Source organism: Parasteatoda tepidariorum, chromosome 3 (genome assembly GCF_982258835.1).
Source record: "Parasteatoda tepidariorum strain Cologne lab strain chromosome 3, Ptep-v5.0, whole genome shotgun sequence".
Lineage (NCBI taxonomy): Eukaryota > Metazoa > Arthropoda > Arachnida > Araneae > Theridiidae > Parasteatoda > Parasteatoda tepidariorum.
This window is the reverse complement of record NC_141757.1, coordinates 25,190,902-25,213,577: the sequence shown is the minus strand read 5'-3', so window position 1 is coordinate 25,213,577 and position 22,676 is coordinate 25,190,902. Positions and strand designations below refer to the sequence as shown.

General features: G+C 30.2%; 1 protein-coding gene across 1 annotated transcript in view; it reads right to left on the bottom strand.

The window, feature by feature from the left end:
- Positions 1-22,676, bottom strand: part of LOC107436823 (tyrosine-protein kinase transmembrane receptor Ror2-like) — a 231,772-nt gene that overhangs the window by 14,312 nt on the left and 194,784 nt on the right. Inside the window, exons 4-6 of the mRNA XM_071177421.2 lie at positions 11,943-12,099; positions 6,930-7,260; positions 696-895 (exon numbers count right to left, since the gene is read on the bottom strand). Of these exons, the coding sequence (XP_071033522.1) occupies positions 696-895; positions 6,930-7,260; positions 11,943-12,099 (688 nt within the window). The remainder of the gene's footprint in view (positions 1-695; positions 896-6,929; positions 7,261-11,942; positions 12,100-22,676) is intronic.

Below are 22,676 nucleotides of genomic sequence, written 5' to 3'. Positions count from 1 at the left end.
GCAATAACAATTTTATGTAGAGCCGATATTGGTTGAAAAGTTACTGTGAAATATCGGGTGAAATAGACCATTCTACATAGGGCAAATATTGGTTGTAAAGTGACTGTAATATTTCGGGTGAATCTGACAATTCTATATAGGGCCGGTATTGGTTGTAAAGTGACTGTAAAATTTCGATCCCTATTGAGTCAATATGGATGAAGGAATATTGTTCCAATGAGGGCCTAAATTATTTTGCTGCTAAGGAAATTTTCAAAAATATCGATGTTTAAGGACGTGAACGTTAAAGCATTAGAATTATACCTATTTAATAGTGAGTCTAAAATGTTTTGCCCCCAAAATTATTAGTTCAAGGGATTAAAAACCTTTATTGAAAATAAATGATTCATAACTATCAAAGAGCAGTAGAAAATGTTTCTCATAACATTACAAATGGTTGCAGATATTTTGTTTATTTAATTTGTAACAGTTTAAGTTTTAAACAATTATGAGACACTCTAGTTTTCAAAAGTTTGAGTTTTCCGGGTTCCTATAAATATTTACAAACGCGTTTTAAACTGCAAATAAACCATTTCATTTCACTTAAACTCAAGTAAATGCACTACAATAGGCTTTTGGGTTAATAAACAGCGAAATGCTTGTATATACAGTGAAATGCTGTTTAGAGAATTTATTTTAGTAATTTGCACACTCGCCTGTCACTTCCTCCTCGAGTAAATCCGTGAGATGAGCATGTGAGCAGATGGTTGTAGAATTTCCCCTCTCTGGCAGGGAATTGCAGTCAGGAAGTCGGAAGTGGCCCCTCGACTTGAAGTAAATGCCCCTCTGCTTGTTGTCTTCTATCATTGCCCACTCATTGTAACAGAACAAACCCTGCAGCGCTATGCAATCTTCCCTGTTAGACGAATTTTGGGAATTGAATTAAAATTATGATTACAATACAACAATATTCAACATTTGTTATTCTACACTGGTATAAGAAATTAAGAAAATTTGCAGACTTGCTCTATTATCTCCAGAACTACAGGACCGATTTTAATGAAATTTGATATTTACATACATTAATACAATACGAAACAAATGACCATTCAACAATTGTTATAGACACGCAGGATCGAACGCAACACTCGTTGAACGGTATTAAATTGTCATCGGACAATTTAGGCCAATTGCCACAGGAAATGAAAAACTGCCTTATTTCAAGTATGAAATCACGCTGCATGACCTGTATCCATAAGAACAGGGTAAGAGGGGACATAAACCCCTTTCTTCTCGCTCCCATGAAAATGATGGGGTGAGGTTTCGCCCTCTATTTCTCGCTCCCGTGAAATTTCCGGACTGGAGTTTTCATTACTAAACCGCCAATAAGAATAAAACTAATTCATTTATTTTGACCGGAAAACATTTTATTTCTCATTTTACACACCAGAGGGCAGTACCAGGATATCTTTAAGGGAATTGTAGATAGTTAGTTTATTTTAAACAAGATGTCAGCACTAATCAAATGCGTGTATTTGGCAAAATAGGCACTTTTATGACCGTTTTCTTGAAAATTAACCGATCGTTAAGGGGTTAACCCAGTTTTTTTGCTTATTATGCAACAGTTGTTTCACACCTTCCGACTCCAACGAGTGTTACGCACTATCATGTGTGTGTATTACATTTATTGAATGGTAATTGCTTTGCATTGTATCAACGTATGTACATATCAAATTTCATTAAAATTGGTCCTGTAGTTCTAGAGATAATAGACCCAGTCTTCAAATTCTCTTAATTTTTTACCCCAGTGTACATAAAGTGTCCCTTAACGACCACCATTAATTAATATATATTTTTTTAGAAATTTTATTTCAAAAATTAAGACAAAAAAATTACGCACATTAGAGGTCTTAAATTATTTTTTAAAGGTGAATAAAATATGAATGTATCGAAATCTGTCTCACTACTAGTGAGAAAGGTGGAATAAAAAACATCTAAACCAGTGTCTGATGAAACTTGTTTTGGTTTATAATAACCGACTTTGTGTTCCTCTCTTTTTTCTTAAGCAAAAGAATAAGAAAAGATTTTGATACACCAAATTTAGTCTTTCTCCATAACATTTTTCGGTAAATCTTCTGTCTATTCCGTCTACTGTGAGCTTCCATTATTTTTAAATCGTTAACCGAATTCAGTAGTCAAACCAGTTTTCCGACTCAAGGAAATATTTTACACCAATTTTACTTTTAATTGAAGAAGATAGTATAAAGAATTTCAAACTGACAAATTTTCATTTTGATTTTAGGAACATTATAGCTTTAGAGAATGTAACAACATCAGGAAGCTGTTTATAAGACTAGATTTCGCATTAATAAATTCTTATTTCATGACTTTATGGAAAAGTTTAAGATCTATGCACATAGCTGAACAGAACATTAATTTCAAAATTATAGTTGTTATTACTACACAATCAGTAAAAAATACAAAACTGAAAAGTAAATTTAACTGAATAAATAGTTTTTATTCCATGTTCTAAGGTATCATGATAAATTTACTAAATTTTACCAGATTTACCAAATTTTATCACAAATTATAAGACCATATCATATTGTTAATTTTACAAAACTCATGAAAAAAGGGCTTCAGTAAAAATTACTGAATTTTTTTTCGCGTTCACATTAAGCCGGAAACACCTCATATTTTACCCAGTTCTGGTAGCTTTAAACGTACTTTTACTTATTGTAGTTTTGAGTTGTGTAGTTTTAAGTGCTTAATTTGTATGATAATATGGTTCAATATGTCATTGTATTATGAATGAAGCTAATTTTCTTGGTATATGTTTCACACAAAACTTCTGACACCGTATTAATGGAAATGTATAAAACTATAGTTGTAAATGATATCTTTAAATTGTTTAGAAAAAGAAATTACAGAAATTATAACGACTTAATGTCATAAGCGAAAGTTCAAGAATCACACAATCGCATTCACAAACTATCAGTGAGATTATTTGTCTTGTACAAATAATGAAATCTTAGTGTCTTTAAAAGACAGTATCAAGTCCTATTCTAGGTGAACAGGCAGTTTTTATTTTTTCTATTACAACTGAAAAAAGAGTGCACGTATTCTTTAATGGGATATATTTCTAGATAGTTAAATAAATTATGGGAGCTCTAATTAATAATTAATAATGAGAAATTTAATAACTAATTTTTCAAGTAAACATGCTTCATGTTCCAAATGCAAATACTAAAAAACTTCATGGCGGTTATTTACAATAACAAATAAAAATTTTAGCTTCCTCATATTTTTGGCTGCAATATTATCTTGATGTACTAGTGTGCTATTCCATTTATTTATTTTCATCATTGCGGACTAAATACGCTACCAATAAATAAAAAAAATTGCATCCATAAAAAAACTTCTAAAATGGCTCTAAAACATTTTTATGACGATTCAGAAACACAAATAAAATATATTTGCAGAAGAGTGGAAGTTTCCATGAATTAGAAAGTTAATAAATAGGTTCTTGTATACTGTAATAAAAAGTGTTATTTCTTACGTTTACGTATGGATGGTGTTTTCAGTATAAATGTGAACAACAACAATCTTCAACTCTACTTCCGGTTGGAAAGTATTCAGCTGTTTACTACAGCTTATTCTGCGAGGTTTAAATTTAGAAGTTGGCATATGGTTGACATGGTAAGATATGTTTTAAAAAGATTCTTTTTTTCAAATGATGATTCTCACTCCTAGAAATGACAAGTCTTTAATTGACGATTCTTATAACTATTCCTTTTAACACAAGTAATAAATCGGGTAACAAATACATGTTTAGAAGAAATATTACTCAAGAGAGTTTCATAATACTCTTCATAATACTACAAACTCTTCACTACCTATACTTCCGGGTTACTGTTTCACACACCCTAGTTTGTAGCACACCCTAGTATAGAAAACACCATCCATTTGATATCACCGATTTCGTTTCTGGTTAATCGATCTCTCTCCATCTTTACAGGTTTTTGTTTTATAAAAAAACAATTTAGTCCCAGCTTTCAAACTATGCTGCTATATTTGATGTATAAATTCTAATGGGCTTCTGTAATGGTAAAGAATACTATACTACTCTTTAGGTACAGTGAAATTACCTTAAGTTTCACAGTCTGTATAGATGATTCTTATTACAGTGATTTCCAGTGACAGTGTAAATTAAAACATAGACAATTTGCATACAGTATATGCATGCAGAAGGTCTTTAACTTAAGGCTTAGCAACCTATGTAGATGATTCCTTTTTTTAATTTCCAATGGCAAATTTACTGGACAGTAGTTACAGCACAATAAGAAAAGTGAAATACAATAAAAGATGGTAAACATAATGCGATAACTTGAGATCATTAATTCAAAAGGTTTCGGGCTTCCTAATATCGCACGGCTAGAGAAGACATGCGCAAAGCAGGGCAGTGCATAATATGGGCGGCATCGATTTCCTCCCCAAGGTTACAAAGTGTGCAATGGGAGAAGAAGCAATGTTAATTCTGCTGAGGTGTTTAAGAAGACCGCCGTGTTCAGTGACCTGGCGGAATTCTGCCACAGCTCTACGCCTTGGCTCAATATAGGATTTTGGGACTATATCCCTTCAAGGTTTATCGTACACTCTTTTGGACAGGTCCATGAGGGAATGGTCTTTTATGCAATTTGTCACAATTTTCTTGATGGAACAAAATGGTATTGCACGGGATATCATTCTGTTCCATCAAGAAAATGGTATGCAGTAGATCTACCTCCTCGTGGTGCACCCTGTAACACTTTGTGGCTTAAAGATCTACAACTTGGCGTTTATGTCTCACGCTTCCTTAATTTTGTTGCAGATGATTCCTATTACAGTGATTTCCAATGACTGTGTAAATTAAAACATAGACTAATTGCATACTGTATATACCTGCAGATAGGTACAAATTTAGGTTTCGCTGTCTATGTAGATGATTATTATTACAGTGATTTCTAATGACTGTGTTAATTAAAACATAGACTAACTGCATATAGTAGGGGAGAGTTGGATAAAACGGGATAGTCGGACAAAACGGGATATCTCGCCTAAGGACCAGACTAATGTAGCTATCTAGTGGACGACGACAGAAACTTGTTATTTGACTGTGATTATATCATTTTCAGTGCGTACCGTCTCGAGATCACTAGTTGATAGAAAGTTGTAGGTCTCAGAATTTTTTTACTCCATTTTTTTGCCACTTTCCCCAATCACGCGCGTTGTTTTTCACTTTTCACATTGTACTGCCTATATATATATAGGATTACAATTCCGGTGAGTATTACATTTGATGAAGCATTTATTAACGAGTATTCTCATGTCTAGTCAATCTAATTTTTCTTTCACGTTTAGGCAGTAGCCATGTTTGCTTTGAAAAGTGTCTGAGTCTGACAAAACGGGATACTTATGAGTTGGATAAAACGGGATAGAGTTTTTTTATATCCCGTTTTATCCACCTATTTATTTGTTGGCCTAATACTTTTACTATATTATTATTACTATATTGAAAGAAAGGTAAAAAAGGCTCATACAAATACATTGACCACTGGATTGGCAGCAGTGAAAAAGTTGGACGAATAAGAGACAGTATTTAATGCTGAACAAGAAAAAACGCGTGAGCATGTATTGGCTCTAGAAGAAAGATTATTTGGTACAATTCTAACGGGCATACGAAAGCTAGCATTTGAGTTAGCTGAGAGAAACAATATTTAGCATAATTTTAACACAGGGAAAAAAATGGCCTTCTCCCCACATACAACTCATCGCCTTCAGTCCCTGGATATCAGTTTCATGGCTCCACTGAGCGCGTATTATGAACAAGAAGTTCGAAAGTGGCTGTTCAACCATCCAGATAAGTGCGTTATAATTTACGAGGTTACAAAGCTGTTCAACGCAGCCTCTTCATGGGCAGCCGTTGCGGAAACTACCATTAAAGGGTTTAGTAAAACTGGTATAAGTCCTTACAATCCTGACGTCTTCCCAGATCACCTGTTTGCATTGTCTGTCACCACTGATTTAACAGCAGGAACTTCCAGGCATTGAACACCAGACTGATGTGTGCAGTTTTAGGATTATTACTCTCTTGTTATCGACCTAAGCTACCCTTTTCCATCATTCCAAAGTGTACCTTAAGTGTATCAATGTATTTCAAGTAAAAGGACAACTCCCAGAAAAAATGACTGATAAGAGAAGGAAGAAAACTGTAGTAATAGCATCATCTCCATTTAAAAGTGAATTATAAATGGAAGAAGAAAAAAAAGGATGATTAAACTACAAGAATGAACCAAGAGAATTGAAGAAAAGACTGCTAAGAAATCCCTCTTAAGGGCACCAGACGCATCTCGACAGTGAAAATTATGGAATAAGTGTTCATGGTTGAAAACTCATAAAATCTTTAAAAACTTATGTAGCATCAGAGAATTTTTGTGTACTTAATTATAAAACAACAGTTTATATAACAATGTTAGAAGCATTAAAATCCCAAAAATACAACTTTTAGAAATTTTGCTTTACAGTTTTCTGTCAATTAATTATGTTTTTGGCTAGTTTTACACAAAAAATTAAACATTGTAAACCCTATCCCGTTTTGTCCGACCCAGGTATGCTAAAACGGGATATATAAGAGTTTGAAAAATGATTTTTTTTCCTATTTCACAGTCATTAAAATTAGTTTAAAATATGTTTTTTCTGTGCTTCAATAAGTGATGTAGCTATATATAAAAATAATGTGTAGTAAATAATAACAATAATGGTATCCCGTTTTGTCCAACTTTCCCCTATATACCTTCAGAAAGTCTTTAGGTACAACTTTAGGTTTCGCAGTCCTTGTAGATGATTCTTATTACAGTGATTTCCAATGACTGCTTAAATTAAAACATTGACTATTTACACATAATATATACCTGCAAAGTGGCTTGCTGTAGGCAAAGCCATCTATCCACTCGCAGTGGGGGAATGCATAGTGGCAGAGGAGGGTCTCGGCAGCTGTTCGACAAGGTTCCAGAAGAGATGAGATGACCTCTTCCCAGAGGTCATACGTAATCTGTTCATTGATGGGGGTGGCTGATCCGTCATTGCTAAAATTGTAGTAGACGAGTGTCTTAGAAGAGAGGTATTTCTTGCAGGTACTGCCTGTGTACAGGGAGCAGTACCCTTGGGGTGTATCTAAAGGAGGACGGCGGACATTGGTTGAAGTCGGCTCGGACTGCTGATCGGGCATTGCTGTATTTGATTCTACAGATACAAAATTAGGTAGGACTTCATAAAAAGTAATCATTACATAAGATAAAGCAATAAAAGACAATGTATTTTTAAAAAGACATCTGTATTATAATTTAGGTATAATTACGGAAATATAAAAGACTAGATGTATAGTAACTATAATAAATACATTTTTTGTAAATCTTGAAAGAGATAAAACGAATAGAATTTTCTGTTGTTTTCAAATCTGAGCAAAATAATTATAAAGTAATTTAATTTTAGGGTTTAGTAGTGAATAATGGGCAAAAATGTCTGATTAATCCAATAGACGGCCAAAGCTCACGCTGTAAAAACAACTACTCTTAATTTTTTCGAACTTCGCCTTCATTAATTAAAATTTCATTAATTAATTACAATTTCATTAATGCATTACAGAATATAAAATGAAATTGTCCTATATCAGCTTTTATGAAGATGAAAAATATTATATAATATTCAAATTTTCTAATGAAAATAGGAATAATGAGAAAAAATTGTGATTTGTTTTTCTTTGTCTTTTTTTAACACAATCTTTAAAAATGATTATTAATATAATTACGGTATAATTATTACGGTATAATTATCAATATAATTATTATTTCAATATCCCTCTAAAGCGTATTCAAAAAAATTATTATGAGTACCCTGGACAAAATTGTTAATGGGACCATCAAGATATTTTAATGGTATATGTTGGTTTCTTGATGGCCCAACACTATTTGATGGTAACTATCGTCCAACAATTCCCATCATGTGGTAATGGATTTTGATGGGCAAAGCAAAATTCCACCATTTCATGTTGAAAGACGAATTTTTACTATATGATGGACAACCAACATGTTATGTTAGAAATTCTTTGACGAACGAATTCCATCCTCTAATGATGGAAAATGTTGCTCTTGAGCTACAGTCTAAGAAGAAAAAAAGAATTTCATTTTTTATGTTTGTTTTTTAGCCAAGACACGAGCAGAAATTTTTAAAAATTTGCTTTTTTAAATGCATTGATCCTTAATTTATTTGTTTATGCTCTTGCTCTTAAGATAATAGTTAAAAACATATTTGATGGCCCTCTAAATAAAATCCTCAAAGACATTTTTTTGTTTTTGGTGATATAAGTTTTTTACAGTATGTAAAAAATGCCGATTTAAAAAAGATTTTTTTTTTGTAGTTTTATTAGTTTTTACACATAATAAAATATATAATCTAGTTTTTTTTTAAATTTTAAATTAATATTTAAAAAATACATTGTCGAAATTAGTCGGATACTTCAAACAAATTAATTTCCTATATTTATTTAATTTTTTGATGAACTTCTAAAATATTTATGCAATGAGCATAATGCATGCAAAAATACTTTTCTTACAACAAAACTACATTATTTTATCTTGAAAAATTAACAATATACTAGTAGAAAATACACAAGCGAATTGCCCATAAAAATAATAAATAAAAAAAAAGCTATTTTCAATTATACATCATGAAGTTACCATAAATTACCTAATCAATCTTACTGTCACTATAAAATCAATTTTCAATAAATTTACATAACCTGTCTAAGCCATGAAATCCTAACCTTCCGAACTCATTACTGGCTGTGACGAAATTGTTTGACCCTCATTTTAATCTATTAATCTACGTTGAAATTAATCAATAACATCCTTCACAAACAGCTGGTGATTCTTTTGATTATTTGTCTGATCCATCAAAAGTGCATTTCTCACTTTAAAAGTGCGCCAGATTGCCCAGCAATCAGTGGACCAACTCTAAATTGAAGTTTAATCGGTAATTAGGTGCCCTTTGAAAGCATAAATTTCGATTTAGTTGTGAAAACAACCGTTTTTTATGGATTTTAAACAATGTTAAGCTTATTAGTGCTTTTTTTCGTTTTTGATGATAAAATAAATTTTTTTTCAGAGTTGCTAATTATTTTTTCCCAGGATAACAAGAATATTTCTCATTTTTAATAGGTAAAGGAATATATGTGTAGAGTTTCGTGATAAAAATATGTTAAATGTCATGTTAAAGAAAACTATATTTCGATTCAATGAGTATGGTGTCATGAGGTTTAATTGATAAAAAAAAGTTCAACATTGTTCTTTATATAACCGCCATTGTACAGCAGACAAACTTTTTTAGGTTTACGGTTACTAATGTTCAACTCCGTAGCCTTTTAATTTTGAACCCAATCCAGAAGACAAGGAAACTCCTTGATCAAGTATTGGCAGAAATTTGCCTTTGTGGAGGACTTCTTGAATAAACTAACCCTCATTTGCTTTGCGTGGATAGGAAAAACACGAAAACCTCCCACGGTTATCCTGACGGCAAGGGGAGTCTAATGCATTTACCAATGTGGAAATTTTATATCATCAATGTGGTTGGTGTGAGCCGGGTGCAGAATTCGTATCGACTAGCCATCGTTGGGATTCGAACCTGGTTCACCTAGGTAAAGGTGAACGCTCTATCAGCTGAGCCACCACGGCGAAACGATGTTCTTTGTTGTCTTTCGGAATAAGATGTTTAGTGAATAATATGTTTTTTTAATAACTGTTTTGACAGTGGATTGAGCAGTCTCTTCCCGATAAGGTGTCCTAGGTTCAAATCCCATTGGTGGCTGAATGATACGAATTCTGCTCTTGTCTCACACAGACCACAGTGCTGACGCAAAGCGGAAGACGGATCACAGGTTGGGATCCCGTTGCCGGGAGGCTAACCAGGTTTTCATATTTTTCTTTACCATGTAACGTAAATATTGGTTAGATCTATCAAAATGTCCTCCACGATTTTTGATCTAGAACGTTCCCTGTCTTCTGGGTTTGGGTTCAAAATTACAAGACTATGGATAATTGTTAACTCGGAATCGGGTCAGCTGTTCATTTCCGGTAATAAAATAAAATAACTGTTTTGAAAATGTAACAATTACGCATGAATGTTAAGTTTTGTCATTTTTTAGCTAATTGTGAAACTCTTTGTGCTCATTATGAAAGTGCATCAAATTGCAAATATGAAGAAAAGTCACAGTTTTTTGAAAACCAAAAGTGCTTAGAAAACATTGTTTTGATATTTGATTTTAAACTTAGTCAATGTTTTTTCAATATAGTACATAAGAGTTTGTATTTATAGCTTTTCTCAAGTTAGTGAGAAAAAAAACTCTTCTTAATTTAAAAAAGCTGTTTTTTTATTTATTTTTAGTTTATGGAAAATTTATTAATTCAGAAGCTAATTCCAAAAAATTTACAATAAGGTTACTTAGCATGTTTCTCCACTAAATTTGCGAAAGATGAAAATAACGATAAGAATTTAAAAAAAAAAAATTAATTGGTAAAATTCAAAGTTAGAATCTCTAAATAATTGAAATTGCGAGTCTTTATGCTAATATTAATTTCATAAATTATAATCGTAATAAAAAATAATCAGAAAAAAAAACTTTTGCTTTACGAAGACAGCTGGATTATCTGACAGATATATATTTCAATTTTAGATAAAACTTAAACTAAAATAATTAATAAGGACATGATACAAAACATGAACGTGAAGCAACAGCAACAGTACACTGCAGTAGCTTTAACGAAATAAACTAGTTTATCATAGTAAGTTAGTTTATATTCAATGATATTTTTATGATTACATAAAAAAAAATTATTTCTTTTTTTTTCTTTGAAAAACATAACCATAGTTAAAAAAATACCTTATTAATAAAATAATCCTTGGCAATATTATGGTATACTCATACAATTTGTAATAGAAAATAAAGTAAATGCTCCTTGGCACTGTTGTGTTCATGCTAACTTCGAGAATTTATTTAGCTGTTATTTTTGAGAGTGGATTTACATAAAAATTGTCACGAAAATATTATTATTAGGTAATATATTATATAATTATATTGCAATATTTTAGTAGATATTATATTAACCATTTAAAAAAATGGGACACTGGTGTCCATTATATATATTTTTTTCTGATGCTCTAATTACAAGCAAAAATATGTTTTGACATTTCTTTAATAATAAAAAAAGTCTAATGGTTACTAGAAAAATCTGTTAGATTATCGGAATTATTTTTGTACAAAAATTTAAAATCAAAAAACGAATAGGTTAAAAAATATTTCATACCAATTCAAAAAATTTTTAATAGTAGGTTTTGTAAAGAAACAAGAAACAAGAACATTTCAAGAAACTTCAATGTTGTACAACTGTTTCTATTTTTCTCTAACTTTAACACAGAAAAAGACATGCTGCATTCCATGATCATAAATTATTAAAAAGTTAAATATAATATTTTACCCTTATTTTAATCGAAATTAATACAAAATAAGGAAAAAAGTATGAAAAATATGTTTGATAAAATTTCTGTGTCAAAGGTTTAAGATATTGTCCAGGAAACAGAAATACCAAATCTGCCTAGGGGCCATATTAGAAATATATGCATATAATACAGCCACTCTATTCATAAGATACGCAAACCCAATCTGGAATGATAATAGGCCTAAATAAAGAAGTTAAGTGTTTAGTTTTGTAAACAAATCTCATAAAGAAAATTAGCTTTATTAAATTAATGATTTCATAAAACTAAGAAGATCGATTACGGTTTTTGACAGTTAATTTAAGGTAATCAAGTTTTAAATCTTAGAAAAAAATCATGTCTTTTATTTACATGATGCTAAAAAGATGATTACTGACCTGTTTTAGTGAGGACGAATATGTGAAAATCTTTACTGTCGGTGACTGTGAGATTGGCACTGCGCATGAAGTTTGTAGCTCTACATAAGTACATAGTACTTTCAGTTGCATTGATGGTCAACATAGAATGAGACAACGTAGGCACTTCGCTTTTAAGCTAAAAATAAATAATAAATGAAAAAAATTTATTATCCGATTTCATAACTTGTTAACAAAAATTTTATTAATTTCAAAATATTGTTTTATGATTACAATACTCAATTGAGTAATTAAAAGTTTAATTATTATGATCCTCACTTCAATAAAAAAAGCATCAATTTTCTAAATTGTCGAAAGCAATTTTAAATTTGTTTTAAGATTTATTAATGACATTTAATGAATAGTTAAGTGTCCTTTTGCTGTAATTCGATTTTGAACTAAACCACGCATATTCGAATGCCGAAAAAAAATTTTCCGTTTCCGTACGACACAAGCATTTTTTAAAATTAAATTGAAATTATAAATTTAGAATGAAATAGTGAAAAAAAATTTTTCTTCTTAACACTAGATTGCCTAAGGAAGTCATTTTGACTGCTTTAAATTTCAATTAGAAAAACAATGATTTATATAATGACACAATTTCTTAGAATTTTGTACAACATATAATTTTTTTAGTGTATTGTTAATATTTACTAATAGCTTGTTATATAACTGTAAATAATATAAAAAATATTAAAAATTAATTTTAAACAAATTTCTTTACAAATTCTTTATTTATTCTTTTACAATCAAGTCATTTTGACTGCTTTTGGGTAATATAGGTATATACTAAGTTTCAGTCTTTCTAGTGTTGAGATTCAATTGCTTTACTAACATGAAATTATTTGAATTGCAATATTTTTCTTAGTAGATGGGAAAAAATTAATTTTAAATAAAATTCAAGTTGACTACATAATTTCTTGAGTTCTAATACGACATAATTTCTCCTCAAAATTAAGTAGGAACTGAAAAAAATAGAAGTTGGATAGTTTAGGCATTAATATTTCTCAAGTTAATGATTGAATCTTTAATTTGCTGTAATGACTGCTTCGCGGAGAAAAAAAATACCGTTAAAATTACCGTTCTGTATGATAATGGCATTTCTAGTAAAAACAAACGTAATTATGGATTTGAAATCAAAATATACGGACTTAAAACCCCTCAATTGGTGATTTTTCCATTCATATGGTAAGGATTTAGCTGAAATTCTGCTTTTCAAAATTGTAGTTCTTATTACTACACACTTAATTAAAAATACAAAACTGAAAACTAAATTTAACTCAAGAAATGATTTTTAGGCCATGATAAAATTTATCATGATTAAATTATCAAATTTTATCACAATCACCAATTTTGTTCACATATTGTAAAATAATATTTTTTAGTTAATTTTACCGAAAACATTACCAGAGATATTTTGTAAAAATTATGCAACTTTTTGGTGTTCCCTTACAACTATTAATATAATAAATTTTATCTTTTTTGTTGGTAGTTTCGACCATAATTTTTTTCTCACAGATTACTATTTTAAGGTTTTATCTAACGTATTAGTAATTCCTATATGTCTAGGATTAGTATTTCTGAAGCTAATTATTGAATTCAGATTTTTCTAAGGGATTAATATTTATTTAAAATTTTATCTAGCGTATTAGTTATTCCAATATGTTTAGAAATCAATATTTTTGAAACTAATAAATCAATCTGAATTTTTGTGAGGGGGTTATTATTAATTTACAATCCTAAATCTTGTCAAACGTGTTAGTTATTCCAATGTATTTAGAAATTAATATTTTTGAAGTTAATAATTGAATCTTGATTTCGCTAAGGTGGTAGCTATTTGTTTTAAATTTTATGCGGGATATTAGTTATTCCTGTTTGTTTAGGACTTAATATTTCTCAAGCTAATAATTGAATCTTGAATTTGTTGCGGTGATTATGGCTATTTCAGTTTTATCTTGACTGAAAGTTACTCATAGGAATTAATCTTTCTTCCTCTAACTCAGTGTTTCCCAAAGTGTGGTACGCGTACCCCCAGGGGTACGGGAACAGTTTAGTGGAGGTACTTATTCTTATGCGAAATGTCTTGCAACAAACGAAAATTTCAAAACATTTTATTTAAAAACAAAGCTAGCGATGAAAATTTGCGATTACGTATTTTTCTATTGGCTATTTTTTGCAGAGTTAACAGTTAATAATTAGCGATGCCAACAGCCAGTTGTGGTTCTTAACTTTTGAGCAATTATTTTATAGTAAAATATACATTCATTTTTTAATAAGTGGTACACAGCGCTACGAAAAATTTAGAAAGGGAACACAAAAGTCATAAGTTACATCAAATATTGTAAAAATACTTTTACATCATATATTACATCAAAACATGTAATATATTTTCCTTGTTCAACAATGTATAAATGAATGCTTAAGCAGTCTCAAGCAATCAGTTTATTTTAAAAATTTTGAGACTATTTTATCATCATTTCTTTTTAAAACTTGAATACAAGACGTTTTATCAAAAAGATGACTAATTACTACAATGTTTGATGCATGGCGAATTCCTATACATCTCCAAGCTACCTTTATTTAAATAAGCACTTTTCCTCAAGAGCATTTTAATATCCCCCAAAACTTTCAAGCAACTACATTAGTGACTCAAATGGGACTAACACAAACTGAGATAAAAAAAAGAGATTCTCTGAGGCGCCGAAAGTGAGAATTTTAAATGAGAAATAAAGCGTCCTGAAATCGTGGCTGCCTAATTGGCGCCGGGAAATACGAGTGAAAGTGCGCCAAGTTCTAATTTTTGGAGAGAATGCATCTTCTTAATTAACTCTGAAAGGTATTTACACAGTCGAATTATATGACATACGAAATGCTTTCTCCAAGTTTAATATCCCGCACCAAAACTCCGTCGCAGGTTTTCGTTAAGTCTTGGGTAACTTAATAGCAGTCGTTGTGAAGGACTGAAAATATAAAATTCAGAAATAAGTGGCCACTTTCGCTTAATGAAGATGCAATATTTCAGCTGTCACAGCATGTAATTAAGAATTAAGGAAGAGATGCGCGACATACTGAGAGATCAAACTGAGGAAGAAGCGGGGTGTACTTTATAATTTAAAGAAATATTTAATCGAGTAAGATTCGAAAGAATATATCGTCGGTTAGCTTTTCACTTTGGGCTAAGCTATAACTACATGCTTATGTATTTGCAAGCCCCTTGTTTGATGCTGCTCATCAACCCTTATATTTGCTTCGCAACAGTTGTTATTCTTGGCAAAAAACAGTTTTTCTTAAGAAAGCTAAAATTATTCACTTAAAGTATAAATAACTGAATAAATACTGTTTTTTTATGCTTGCACCCCCATTTCACACGCTCAAATACTTTCTGTATAATTAAGATTGTGGCATAACTACCACTATGATTATTAAATATCAATTCACTAGTATATAAGACATGCTAACTTGATTCAATCTTGATGAACCTTTTGATAGATGAAGGTTGGTATTATCTAATGGTTTTTCCCCGCAAGATCTATTAGTGAACATAACTAGTTCTTATAAGTAATCATTTCTTAAAACAACATTTAAAATTAAAAGTATATTCTAATAACAAATTCAGTGGTGTACAACCGTAATTTAATATTTTTGTTTGTCAAAAGAGCTGATATATTTAACACAATGTTTGCATGCGCGTGAACCTGATCGTTAAGCTCTAAATAATTTAATGACTCGCATTAACTGTATTTTACAATACTGTATTAATGTAATTTGCACATAAAATAAATAACAATTGTAAAATGGTTAAAAAAAAATCGGGCACCAATTTTAATAACTTTACCTTAAAATGTAGCATAAATTACATTATAATAAAAAAATTAAAATTGTCTTAGTTTTGAACTCTTAGAAAAAAATAAAAAATTTATGGCTCTAGTGTAGAATCAGGGGCCCCTTGGTTTAATGATAATTTTCTTTCAGTTTCCCTGAAATTCCATTCTTGGTTACATTGATATACTTTGCTGTCCTTGTTTTCATTGACGTCACATTCGGGTTGCCGCAACTTTTTTATTTAATTTATTTGATTGGTTCTTGGTTTATTTACATATATATTCATGACATATATATATATGCATATATATGTATGGCCATTCCCTTAAATACGCATTCTGAGGTGTGTCAAAAATAACAAATTACAATCGATATTATCAGCATTAAAATGATCATCATGCGATAAAATTAGATAATTCTATAGCATATGATAGTAGAAAAAAACTGCCTAAAGAATGCTTATTAGAAAAAGTAGAAACGGAAATGACGAAACAAGCTAGTCATAGAGCAAATAGAGTGAAAATATTAATCTTGTCTTGAGGCATTTATTTAAGAGCAAATTGGGTTGCATATTCAGATGTTTGTTTCATAAACGCGCTAAAGCTCGCTGCATCAATTAGTATTTAAAATTCGAAAGAAAAAAATATTTTTAAACAGCGTTTTTATTCAATGTTAAAAAAAAAATTAAAGTGAAAAAAAAAGATTAATAATTTTTGAAGTTTTTTTTTTCAGCCGCAGGTTTATGTTTTTAAAATAATCTTTGGAAACAAATTCACTTCTCAGAAGATTGCGAACAAGAATTATTGATTCAGAATAGTTTTCTCATGAGTTTAAAAAATCGAAATTTTATCCATGGGCTAAATCATGATGCGCTAAATCAAGACATGGAATTTAAGTTCTAAACATATTAGCCAGACTAAAACTTTTGCTCGATACTCTTTTTACGAAAAGTGTGAACAATTTTTAAAATTTCAACACTTGTAGTTTAAAGAACTTTTTGGTTGAAAGAAGCATAACAAAATATAAAAACTAAAAATCGTTAAATAGCACAAAATGTTGTAATCTGGAGAAAATTTGGGAAATTCGTTTAACCCTCTTTCCAAATAATTTTTCCTGCTTCTGAGTCCATATCAGTGAAGCAATCTTAAACTTGAAATCTGCTGTCTCTGAAAATACAGCATTCACTTATTCATCAAAAAATCTTCGGTTCAATAATACATGAAAGTTTTTTTGATGTTCTCTATCTCAAATTGAAGATTTTTTTATCTGGGAGGAGATTTTTCGGTGTCAAAAGCAAGCAAAGGTTTTGACCTCTTAAGTTTTACTCCTAGCTGAATACTCTTAAATGTGTACACAGATTTCGTCATTTTGTGATGAGCATGCTTAATTAATTTTTCTCCTAAAATCTGAAAAACTTGCTCCTACTTTTAATATCTGTCTGCGGCAAACATCGTGGACAGTAGGTTAGTTATGAGCCCAATAATATGCAAGACTAAACTTAGACGCCAGCTCTAAATATTTGGTCGCCAATGGGGAGCTGACGAGTGGAAATTTCAATTCCTGCATTGAATCAATTTTTTTGCGTAATTTCGGTTTTTTGCATAAATATAGCATACTTTATTTTATTTTATTTTATAACCGTCGTTGAACAGCAGACCTGATTTTTGAGTTCATGACTACCAATGTTCAAAGCCGTAGCCTTGTAATGTTGATCCTAACCCAGAACACAAGGGAACTCCTGGATCAAATATTGGAAGAAATTTGCCTTCATGGAGGAATTTTTGATGGAACTAATCCGCATTTTTGTTACATGCAGAGGAAGACCACGAGAACCACCCACGGTTAGCCTGACGACAAGGGGACTAAAATCCATTATCCGTCTACCATTGAGGATATTTCACGTCAGCACTGTGGTTGGTGCAAGTAGGATGCGGAATGCGTATCGACCAACCACCGCAGGGATTGTAAGGATTACCTGAACTTAAATTTTTAAATTAAAAAAAAGAGAAAACTAAACCAACTATGTTTTACCAAAAAGGGAAGCAAAATGAAGATACTGATGTTTAGTTCAAGAGAAGATAATGTTAATTTCACATAAATCAAAAAATAAAATTATTAAGTTCTAATCATTATTTTTTCTTTTCAGTATTTTTGGTAAGAATCACTTGATGTCATAAACTTTCAAACATATTACAGACTGTATGATATACAATCTATCATTATTTGTTAAAAAAAATACTATTGACGCAAACTTGTTTGTATCATTTAACCATGTATCATTTAACTTTCCAACACTTAATAATCGTATCATTAATGCTAAATTTTATATTCAACAAATTTTGATAATTTTTAGTATTATTCGTATCATGAACTACTCTTCATTATCAATCCTTAAATTCAATCTTTATTTTCAGTGTTAGTTCCTTAGCATAATATTTATACTTATTTAAACGTGACTAAAACATATTAAAAAAGTTAGGTATTTTTGCGAAGAGCATAATAAATTTTTACTTTATTCATTACAAGTGGAGAAAAATTTAATTTAAAAAGACAAATTGAACCGAGAATATTTTAAAATTTTTATTTATGTAATAACTTTAGAACTTTTACAGTTGAATGTATTTACGAGTGCTTCAAAGTTGCAGTTAAGTAGTTGAGCCAAACAAATTGATTTTTATGTAAGAGGAAACATCTCCTAGACTTGGCGACACTTGAAAACTTCTAAAAAACAAAACCCCAGATCGTATCCATCAACCACAAAATTACTCCTTCAACTCCTTCCTCCACCGGCAACAATAAAAGGCCAGGAAAATAGTTGATCTCATTTAAAAGTGATACAAGCTAAAAACTATTTTATCTCTTCGGGAGGTGATAAGAGTACTGGAACAAGAAAAGCGGAAAGGAAACTAACAAGGATAAGAGGAAGAGAACTTATCTTTAAGGAAGAGTAATTCAGCCCAAGCGGAAATAGTCTCTCTTCTTTCTTTTTTATGTGCAAGTCCTAAGTAGCAAAAGGCAGCTGATGGATACGTTGTCCACCCCTACCCCCTTTCTTCTTCGACTCACCCCCTCTCACGAAGTGATTATGGATGAGAGACATTGCTCAACGCAAAGGCTCTAAGGCAAGATTGGCTAGGAGACAAATAGTTGTTGCTTTTCATCTCTGCAATCAGCCATTTGTTCCAACGTTATAGAAGTGCAGAGAGCGAACAATCTAGTGATTTATGTTGTCAAATACAGAAAGCGCTATTATGAAAATCGTATGGGTTAATTATGATATCGTGAAAAATATAATTAGAGGTACATGTTCATTGAAAATTTTTAAGATGTCAGTAAAAATATTTGTTATATAATCTTATTTTTCACATAAGTTTTAGTTCTGTAAATTTGGTACACAAATATTTAAGCATTAACATTTATCTAAGGTTCACAAAATAAGCATTTATTTACTATTTAGCCTACGAAATATTTTCTTCAAGAGGAACAGTATTTACTCAATAAAAAACAAAATATTTATTTCAATGAACCTAACACTATGTATTAATAGATGACAGCTTCGAAAATCTGAAATTTAGTTAAAATTATTACTTAAAAATAACAGATAAAAAGTATAACATTTTATTATGAAATGAAACATTTTTACCTTGCATTATTTTTATTTTTAAAACTGAAAAATTAAGACAGATGATTATTAGACGACAAGAAAAAAAATATTTAGTCGCTGTATGGATTAAATATGCTACGTCAAAATCTAATGTGAAACTAAATAGTTTACACATTTTTTACCTATTTTAATTATTTTTCAGCATTTCTTGATTTTAAATTTTTTCACATAAAAATGAAAAATCGTAGATTTAAAAAGCAGGCCTCCCAAAAAATATTAAAAAAAAATATTTACTAATTAATTTACGAAATATTTTCGACAAGAGGCAAAGTATTTACTTAATAAAAAAACATTATCGTTATTTAAATGAACGTTACACTATGTATTAATAGTTTCCAGCTTAGAAAATTTAAAAGTTAGTTAAAATTATTATTTGGAAATAACAGATAAAAAATAAATAATTTTATTGAAGAAAATGAAACATTTTTATCCTTTAATGCATTATTTTGATTTTTTAAAACTGAAAAATTGAAATAGATTATTATTCAAAATTGTTCATAGTCACGATATAAATTAGGCTTTGCATGATTTATTTATACCGCAATTTTATATTTTTGCATGACATCTATTACATTTCAATACAGTGAATACATGCCAAAATCCTATAAATATTAGTTATTAAGGTTTAATTCTTTGTCCAGAAAGAATGAATAAGAAAAATTTATTATGAAAATGCTCTCGTAAGTTATTCCAATAACATCTTTTTCGGCTGAAGTATATTTCGAAGCAGCTGTGATGATGTTCTGCGACCCCCGTGAAACTTTTTCTCCTTGAAAATAGTTTTGTAGAGGAGAAACTAACATATAGGCATCTCTAATTCAAACTCGGACCGTTTCCTGTTGAAAGTAACTATAATTACTAAGGCCCGGATTTTGATGACATTTGCATTTTTTTTGCATTTTTTGCATTTTTGGACATTTTTTGCCCTTTAGAGCATTTTTTTAGATTTATAGGGCATTTTTCATTAAATTTGTTGGCTTTTTTTTTGCATTTTAAAAATTTTTTAAAATTTTTGTTAATTTTTTTATTTTTTTATCATTTTTTATTATTACACTGGCTTCCAAACAGTGAACTGGTAACTGGTGAAGCAACATCTTTTCAAATTGAAGAAAAATTGTCAGTAAGTGAGACCGTCTTTTTCAAGTACGCACCAGTAACATCAGTAAACGTTGAAAGAAGCTTCTCCAGGTATAAAAATTTACTTTCAGACAAGAGACGCTCGTTTACATTTCAAAATATCAAAAAAAATTTAATAATCCAATGTAATTCTGATATTTAGTAATATTATGAGATGGAAGTTGTTATATTCATTAAAGTTTCTATACAAAATGAAAATGTTTTGGTGTCAATATATTTTCCTCTTTTTTTTTGTTGTTATTTTAGGATATAACACATATTTTTCAAACTTTAATGAACATAGAACAAGTATTACATTGCTTTATAGTTCTTGAAATGACTCATAATTTTAAAGAGTAAAATAAAGTTTTAGTTCGATATTTTTACTTTAAGTCATGTCATAAGGCATTTTTAGCGCAATTTCCGCATTTTTAAGGGAATTTTTACACTTTTTAAGGGCATTTTTTGCACTTTTTAAGGACATTAATTGGGATTTTTTAGGTCATCAAAATCCGGGCTCTAATAATTACCATTCTTAACCCAAACTTTAAATTAAAACAACTATTGAGTTTTTAATTAAAATGCTTTAGTTCCTTCCGACTTCTATTTGTAGTTTGTTTTGTGCTACAAGAGAAGGAGATAGTTAAGAGCAAGGGTAGAAATTACGAATATATCATTATAGTTCTTAAGGATTGGTAATTAAAAGATAATACTTGCCCATATACGGTATATATTATAATAAAATATCTATACAGAATATATTATAATAAAATACATATACGGTATATATTATAATAGAATATATATACGGTATATATTATAATGGTAATTTAAAGGTAATTTAAAGATATTACTAGCCCGGTGGCTGAGTGGTAGCGCTTCACGCTCCTTTGCCACAGGTCCTGGGTTCGATCCTCGGACCGGGGAAGGTTGACTCAGCCTTTCATCCCATCAGTGAGTCGATAAATGAGTACCAAGCATGCTTGGGAACTAAACACTGGGGGTTTCGCGTTCGGCTGACCACCTAACCGGAACATCTACTCCTGCACCCCAGAGCCTAAAGTCAGGAAGACTGAGAGGGGCACAGTAGGCCTTGGTCCTCTATGGGCTGTCGCGCCACTGAGTTTAGTTTAGTATATACATTTTTACTGGTCCGTTTCACATGCCTCTATGCAAATTTAAAAAAAAAACTTAATAAAGGGAATTTAAGTCGTAAAAAACAAATCAAAGAATTTGTTATGAGTAGAATTATGGTAAAGAACCACTGATAAATTATTTCATAGTAGTCCAAGTAAAAGTTTAGATGGTGCCGGATCAACTGATTACTTTAATTTAGAGCTTTGCTTAAAAGTATAGAGACAGAATAAATTAGATATGAAATATTAATATGCATGGTACCACACCGCCACAAATCAATGCAATTCTCCCTCTTTGCATTTTTTTTGAAATATTTATTTTTTATATAAATGATCGCATTACTTTAAATTTCTGTACCGGCAAAAAAAAGAAAGAAAAAAACAAATAATAGCATAGTGACTGAATAAGTTAGAGATGAAATATTAATATGCACTGTACAATACCGCCGCGCAAATCAATGCAATTTTTCCTTTTTGCATTTTCAAAAATATTTATTTTTTCTACAAATGATCGCATTATTTAAAATTTCTGTACCGAACAGCAAAAAAAAAAAATAAAATAAATGAATAATAGTATAGTGACTGAATAAGTTAGAGATGAAATATTAATATGCACTGTGCAATACCGCCGCAAATCAATGCAATTTTCCCTTTTTGCATTTTTTTTTAAAATATTTATTTTTTCTACAAATGATCGCATTACTTTAAATTTCTGTACAGAACAGTAAAAATAAAATAACAGAAATAACTTTAATGTTACTAAAAACTGCGACGTACAAAAATGATACTTTTTTCATTATTTTCTTTGTTTATTAAACATATTATGAAGTAAAGAAACTTTTTGTTCTAAGAAAAATTATTTTTTCAAAAAAAAATATTTATAATAGTAAAAATAGTATTTAATCAATTTTAATCTGTGTACGCATTTATTTCCAACACAACGGTGCTTAAGTAATATAACCATTAACAAAATAGGAA